General features: G+C 48.8%; 1 protein-coding gene across 1 annotated transcript; it reads right to left on the bottom strand.

Annotated features, from left to right (window-relative positions):
• Positions 1 to 1,992: 1,992 nt before the first annotated feature.
• Positions 1,993 to 8,117, bottom strand: EMWEY_00053470 (hypothetical protein; the record flags this gene model as incomplete). Its single annotated transcript, XM_013480024.1, has 5 exons — positions 1,993 to 2,236; positions 2,492 to 2,637; positions 2,781 to 4,046; positions 4,204 to 7,483; positions 7,607 to 8,117. Coding segments are annotated over 5 exons (5,447 nt in total), but the record flags the coding sequence as incomplete, so codon positions are not given.

Below are 8,117 nucleotides of genomic sequence, written 5' to 3'. Positions count from 1 at the left end.
CTGTCCCCTCCTGCCGCCCCCCCCACCGCCGACCAGAACACCACCCTTCCCCCCCCCCACCTCTTTTTTCTTGCAAATCTACAGGAGCATAAATGCATTTATTGCTTAGATTTGCTGTTTTTTTACTCCTTTAAAGACCCACAGATAGGGCTACCTTCGCCTAAGCAGCTGATGGAGCTACGTTTTCCAATGACCTCCGCTAAACATGAATTCTTCTACCCCAAGATGCCCTAAGCTGCGCTACTGCAACCGGCGGGAAGAAGCAGTTAAAAACCTCAGGGTAAATTGTTTAAGGCAATTAAAATTATTTGGAGGTGTTTAGGAAGATTCTCAGCGGCAAAGGAAGCAAATCCACTGCCATAGGATACCACGGAGACAAGGCCCGGAAACACACTTTTGCAACATATTCCCCCCATACATGAACACATACATTCTGTAGAAAGCCAGCCCCATAACCTTTCTGCATGCATTATATTCCCCTAGTGTGGGGTACCTTGCCATGTAGGCGAAGACGTTGCTCGGGACCCAGTATCTATTGGCACAAGTCGTTAGCAGTTGGCACATTGGCCTTACTACGCAGCCACTACGCAAGTAGCCAGCCAGCAAGCTAGCAGAAGTTTCCTGCCTACAGTGGCCGTGCATGAAGCAAACAAGGCTTCTTGAGCTTGTTTGTTAGACTGTCCTGCACCTTCAGTTTCAGCAAAGTACGTTGCAACCCTTTTCCTGCCAAAGCCCCTCCCCTGGAGCCTGGTGGCCTGGTAGTTCTGCCCAGGACGGCTGGATACTAACGGTGGAGGTAATCCGTCTTTAAGGAGCTTTTATCATGAGAATTTGGGCTCCTGTGCAACTCGTAAGAATGCATCTTCCGAATTACCTCCTTCCCAGGACTTCTGTTGTCCTCTGCTCAGAAGCAGCACCTAGAAATGCAGGGGAGGAGGCAGCCTGCCATCAGCTGCACCGCGTCTTGCTGCCACTGAGAGTGCCAAAATCGCAGTTTACACGCACGGCACAAACAAGCCTTCTCGGTAGAGCTTGTTTCTAGGGCCGGCTAGGAGTTGACGCGATCACTATAGACAGGCTGACCAACATCGCTCACACGAGAACGGTAAAAATGCATCTGCCACGAAGGACCCAAAATCTGGCAGTGTTGTTCAATTGTCATTCGATCATTGGGTGATGCGGGGGTGGTGGAAGCAAGATTTTCTAGGTTTTGTACGTAGCTTAGAGAATGTAACGGAACGCCACCCCCTGCTGGAAGACCTATTAAGCCCCCCATGTTGCATCTCTAAACTTTGTTTCGAGGTACAGGAGACTTCATAATCTCGAAGTAGATGTTGAACTTGCCGTTGAAAAATCAACTACACCGGGTGACGTCTAACAACCAAGCAGTGTGTTGGGGCCCATCCTGTGAAATCGTCGCTCTGCAGGAGACGGCAGTCCAGGCAATGGGCAAAGCTGCCTCAGGCGTGCCTGGAAGAAACTGCCCACTTAGAATCAGCTATTTAACTTACAAACAAATACAATCAAAATTCCCCGCAAGGGACAGGCAAGAAGCCAATAAAACGCATTGCTACAATGGAGTATGTACGTGCAATCCAGTTAAGGAACTTTCTTGACCAAAACAAAAGCAAGTGCTGCTCCTTTATCACAAACAGAAATGGCCTCGACAAACATGATACAAGCAAGTGGCATGCCGTTGGCGAGATTGCTAGGACTTATGCAGGTGGAACAAATTTCGTATCTATGGTTCCCTCCGGAGCGAATAAGCTATGAATTTTCAGTCTGCGTGGCGTATGGTAATGTGTGCATTAGTTCTACCGTGCGTGTTTGGGAATTCAATGCAAATGAAAGGCAAGGTTATACGAAGGATAAGCGCTTTAGGAAACAAAAAAAAAAGGCACGTTTTGAATCATATGGAGAGTGGTGCAGCTAGTGTTGCTTGAACTGATTACGAGAACCATACACAAAATCCCGTAGGCGCAATAGGAAGACCTACTGCGGGGCAGAGAGAAAACTGAAGAAGTGGCTATTCACGAAGTTCTTGGTCTGCCACTGAAGCGCCTGTTCAATCTCCTGACTCTTTCCACCACGCAGTGCCACGTGTAGCATATTCTGTGTGTCGCTTGACAGCTGTTTAAACGCCTTTGTTTCAACAAGCGACGCACCAACACGTTTCAGGAAAGCGAAAGGCATGATGGTGTCGAATGGATCCCTTACGAGGTGGTAATTTGCCAAGCTGAAGATCAAGCCACAGCACAGCCCCCTTAAATATTTGGACGTCTCTGAAAAGAAACGTGATCTAAAAGATACATTTCATCCGTGTAATATCTGCTGAAGTCTTCGCCTTGGCTACACGCAGAACTCCTGAGAAACTTATGGGCGATAACAATTGTTTGAAGTCTCCTATACCTATCTAAATAGAACAACAGGCTTTGGTCCTGCAACAGATAGTGCACAGGGGTTTCCACTATCGTCCACGCCTTCAACTTACCAGTAGGCTAGGTTTCTCGTCCAAACTTCTCCGGGATGAGGAAACTGCTTCAAAGCGTTGGGCAGGCAGGCCTCTACATTTGCGGTAGATATTGGGAAGGCATCTTTCCTGTCAAGGTCTTTAGAGAACCAGTAACGCCTCCAAAACTGCAGCACATGCCAAACAATACCTGCGCTACACCACATCCATGATACATCCTAAAGATTCCTTAGGCTCCCTTTTGCAGTGCTTCTGATGAACGAAGTGGCGTCCACTTCACCGTGTTCCACCTTCTCGTGTTTATGCTTACGCGCATTGCAGGAAGTAAAGTGTAAGCAGCTGAAGTATTTTGGTTATTTTCGATTCCTCGAAGAAACTCGTCTTCGCACGACTCTCGGAATGGAATCTTAAGAGTAAGCAAAGTTTGGTTAATCGCATCCCGTCTGACCCCAACCGGGTTAACAATGTGAATAACAGTTGGCCGATGACGGAGCCTTGAAATTGTGGCCAAGATATCTGCTGAAATATCTATAGGGGTGCTTAGGAAGGGAGGACCTACCGGTAAAACTCCAGGAGGCACGACACCCTGTTGCAACGCAGCCATTGAGATGGCAAAGAATGGGTTCAGGAATTCGACCCTGCCATTATTGAAGTAGACTGCTGAGTTTGGAAGCCTATACACAGTAAAGCTGAATTTGTCTTTGATGCCGTGGAAGTCGTCTGCTGCTGATGCTTTCCAGTTATTGATCCAATTCTGGCATTTCGCAAGTACCTCTTCGACAGCCCACCTCGCCCAAGGGTAGCCCATGATGCTCGCTGGCATCTGGTTCTCCATTCTATCAAGCAAAGGCTGCGGAACACCTAGCTCTTCCAATATTGGCTGGCTAAGGTCACCAGAGAATGCTGCAAAGTACTGGATGTATGCCGCAAAGTCTGACAGCACATGAAGGTGTTTCGCCCTTCCTGTCGTGCACAACTCGACAAGAGGAAGGAGCGACAAGACATTGGCTTTCCGCAGTGCTTCGTAAGGCAATGCAAAATCGACAACCCTTCCAGCATGGTAAACTGCCTCTACCTTGTTTGCCAACGCGTCAAATGTCTCCTGAGACAGGCCCATCCTTGGCGCCCTCAGATCCCCCACAACTGGTATGACTTGCTCAAAGAAGCGTTGGTTCCACTGATTCCCTCTTCCTACGACAGCATCCACAATTCTATACATGGCGTGCATGCGATCACGAGCTTGGACAAGACAGTAAATGCGAGGAAACCCGTTCTGACCGTTTCTGCCGCAATCGATTTTCCGTTCTAGCAAACTCAGCAGAATCCGGCTGCCAGTGAGCCCTGTAGCGCCCGTTAAAAATATCTCGGAAACTGAATCAGGAGGTGTACAAGGGTTCAAAGATTCCAATTTGTCCTTGCTAAGCATGTCGTTGCATATGCAACGGATCAAGTAGGCCACGTCGTCTCGAGGGGTTTGTTTCCTGTCCTGGGCCAGCAGTGCTGCGGAACCCAATAAGAAGACAAATTTCTGAGAATCTAGAGGGAACGAGTTGTGATTCCATACATGACGCGTTACCTGCAACCATAGACACACTGCAGTGTTTAAGCTATTACGCAGTACTGCTTAAAACCAATTGAAAGCAGATATGGGTCATATCATGCATCGCATCATCTATGTGAACGGTCACAACATGCGCAACTGTCATATGAAGCAATCACAATAAATCTCCCACCTGTGGCTCTTTTGCAGGGTCGTCACCCTCTTCGGTGATCGCGGCGACTACTGTGCCACCAAGACCATAAGCAAGGTTCGCACCGAATATTCTTGTTTCATTATCTGTCGTACGAATAGCTTGACCTTCCCGGGTGTAAACTATTCTGCTTGTGTCAAAAGCGTCAATGTCTGGATGCATCTTGTTAAACTGGATATTCGGCGGAACATACCGGTGCTTCAAAGAGAGGACCGTTTTCACGAATGCAACGAGTGCTGCAGCCGAATCAAGATGCCCAATGTTGTTGTGCGCAGTGCCCACGATTAATGGACTTTCTTTTGGCCTCTTCTCAAACAGATGCTTGACTGCATTCATCTCTATAATATCGCCGAGAACTGTAGCTGTACCGTGTGCCTCATAGCACCTGACCATGGATTGGTCAACTCCACCACTTTCTAGAGCCATGTTCAGGACCCTAGCAAGAGCTCTGGTGTTTGGCGCTGTCAAACGTGCTCCTTGGCCATAATGCGAAATTGCCGTGCCGCGCACAATTGCGTGCACGAATTTTGACTCTGACCGTGCAGCGGCTAACGGTGCAAGCAAGACTCCAGCAGCACCTTCACCACGTACAAGGCCATCTGCTGCAGCGTCAAATGTGCGACACCTGCCAGCCTTTGAGAACTGCCTCGTTTTACTGCCACCCAAAAAGAAGCACGGGACAAGAATTAAGCTTACTGCGCCAACGAAGGCTTTTGAACATGATGCTAGCCTCAACTTCGTAATTGCTGTATCCAGGGCTACTAGGCCTGACGCACACGCTGCATCTACGCCTATGCTGGGTCCGATAAGCCCGAAAGAGTACGATATCCTGTTAGGGATCAAACACATTAAGCTTCCGGGCTCAGGATACCCGGATGCTTCACCTAAGCGGGGCACACCGCCATCCACCCCTTCTCCAATAGCAAGGATGCCATTTTCGCCCTTGGTCAAACTAGAAAGCTGATAATCATTCATGTATGTTGCACAAAAGACTCCTATTTCATGGCCTTTCACATCGTTTCGTGTGTATTGTGCATCGACCAATGTTTCGTAGGCCACTTCCAGTAGGACACGCTGCTGAGGATCGATATTTCTAGCCTGGCTTTCAGTCATTTGAAAGAACTCATTGTCAAATAGATGAGCGTTATCTAGTAAGGCTGCTTCCTTTACATAGCATTTGTTCTCATCTGGATCCGGATCAAAAAGGGGCTGTATATTAAATCGCTGCCAGGGAATATCTTCAACACAGTCGGTACCAGCCAGTAGCATATTCCAAAATTCCTGAGGTGAATTGCTTCTCCCTGGTAGTCGGCACCCTATGCCGATCACCGCAAATCCATCTCCAGAGTGATTTGATGGCTGAAGTCTCGGACCTGGTGTTCGATATGTGGAGCGTAAACCTGGTTCAGCGCATAGGTCTTCAGCGATGTACTCAATGACTTCACCTAGGGTTGCATATTCGAGAAGCAAAGAAGCTGGCAAGCTCATAGCGAGACGCTCCTGAAGAAGATTTCTAAGCTCAACAGAGCCCAAAGAGTCGAGACCCAGTTCATCCAAACGTGTTCCTGTACTGATCACCTCATCTTTGTCAACCAACGATCTTGCAGCCTCAAGAACTACCGCTTCGATCAACTCCTTCGACCGTCCTTTATCCCTAGAGTTCTCTGATGAAGTTTGAGTTTCCGAAACTCTTTCTGCTAGTGCTCGTGGAATATTATGGCCAAATGCCTGGAAATACTTTTTCCAGTTCACATTCAAGGCGCATACACATGGTTCCTCCGTCTGTAAGGCTAGCTCCATGATTTGTATGCCTTCTTCAGGCGTGAATGGCTTTATCCCACGGGACCTAAATACCCGTTCAAGCTTTTCGTTACGTGTGACCATTCCTACATCGTTCCAGGGTCCCCACTGAATGCTTTGGGCTTGAAGTCCTTGAGACCTCCGCCAGTATGCCAACGAATCTATATATGCGTTGGCTGCAGCATACGTGGCTAGAGCATCATTACCAGGTAATACGGAGATTGATGAAAAGAGAACGAACATACCCAGCCCACGTTCTACATCTAATGCTTGGCATGCGAGATGCAGATTCCATGCTCCGTATGCTTTCGGCTCAAAAACGCATTCGATGCTTTTCAGGCTAGAATCAAGAAGACTCGGCTGCCCCTCGTATCCAGCACAGTGGAATATGCCTCCGATGGGAATGCTTTCGTGGATTCTGGAGAGCGTATGCCTGAGGTGTTGAGCATCCTTGACGTCGCACAGCATGATTGCTGCTCGACCGGCATTGATTCCCTCCTCAACAGTCTTCCATGCTGGCGTTTGCTGCAATGCAGTAGCTGGCTTGCCACTCCTAGACAAGAGAGCAACAAATCCTGCCCCTCTATTTAACAGCCACTGTGAAACGCTCACGCCAAGTCCTCCAGTACCACCAGTGACTACATATGACTTTGCAGATGTAATGACAACTCTTGTCCTTGACTGAGGCGTTGCAACTTGCTGTAGGCGCGGAGCCAAATGACAATTGTTCGTAATGATGATGTCCTCCTCCACTAACGAAAATAGTTTGTCGTTCAACAAAGTACGTTGGGTGGAAATCCAGCTCCAAGCCTTGCTGAGGCATCCAAGTGAATATTCTTCAACGTTCACGTATATCATCGGAAACGGCTTTTTACAAAGCCTCTGAATTTCCAGACGACTTGTACGGCACATGCCTAGTAACCCTGCCTGTCTGATGTCAGCGTCAACACCCTGTTTGCTATGAGTGTGCTGAGCTGTGATACCAAAGGCGCTACTGCTGCAGCTTACAATAACACAGAAGGTTGGGCTGAATCCCTGGTCGGTTTGAGCTGATCTTGAGTAAGAAAGGAGCACAGTCCGCAGTTCTTCGAGGCAAACTGTCGGGGTTGAGGACATCCATAGGCCACCGGCAAATATAACACAGTCAATACGCCCAGAAGCTAAAGAGGGAAGCGGTGTCTCTGGTTGTATGCCTCCGGATTCCACAACCCCAGCGTCACCCATGTTTGACGACTTCAGAAGACTGCGGAAGGCCGACATATGTTCCTTGGGAACACCACAGAACAGGCAGTTCTGCGCAAAACTGGAGAGAGACTGAAGCGACGAGTCGGGTGGTGTCAACTCCTTCCATTTCATCTTCCATAGAGGGCCTTGAACGGCTTGACCCACCCCCTGTTCAGGTTGATTGCTAGCTTCCTGGACGCTTTGCCGGCGTGCAGCTTCGAGCGGGAAAGGAAACTTTCTGTACGAAACCGGATAATGTACGCTCACAGCATGACATGGTATAAATGCATGGATTAGGAGCGCACGCAGAAGTACTACGTTCGGTGTTTAGTGTGCAGGAGTGGACGGTGGACAAGCTTACTTGTGGTTCCACCTGAAGACAGGGCAAGTTGATACCGCTGCGGATATCTTTCCAAGCCACGCTTCAAGTTCATCTTTCGATTCCGAAGTGCGGTCGCGCCCTGCTAGCTCATAATACTTCACACATTCTTGCTTGCTCCTCCCCAGAATCTGGCCTGCAAGATTAACGAGTGTCCTCTGTGGCCCGACCTCCAAAAACACGATGTGATCGGAGTCAGCTGCCTTTACAGCTGCCTCCACGGCTTCTCTAAACCTCACGGGCAGTGTAAGCTGTTCGCCCCAGTAGTGCGGATCCTGAGTCTCTGACGGTTCCAGTACTCGTCCACGTACTGTCGATGCAATTGTGATAGACGCTGGCTGCAGGTTGACTGTCGAAATAATGGCTTCCATCTCCGGGACAGCTCCAGCCATCAGCGGCGAGTGGAAAGCATGGGACACATGCAGACGCCTGGAAGCCTCCGACACTCCAAGATGCCTCAATAAAGTATCTACGTCCTCTTTTGTGCCTGTTT

The sequence above is a fragment of the Eimeria maxima genome, genomic scaffold (assembly GCF_000499605.1).
Source record: "Eimeria maxima Weybridge genomic scaffold, Emw_scaff1527, whole genome shotgun sequence".
NCBI classification, from domain to species: Eukaryota; Apicomplexa; class Conoidasida; order Eucoccidiorida; family Eimeriidae; genus Eimeria; species Eimeria maxima.
This window is presented reverse-complemented; position numbering and strand designations above follow the sequence as displayed.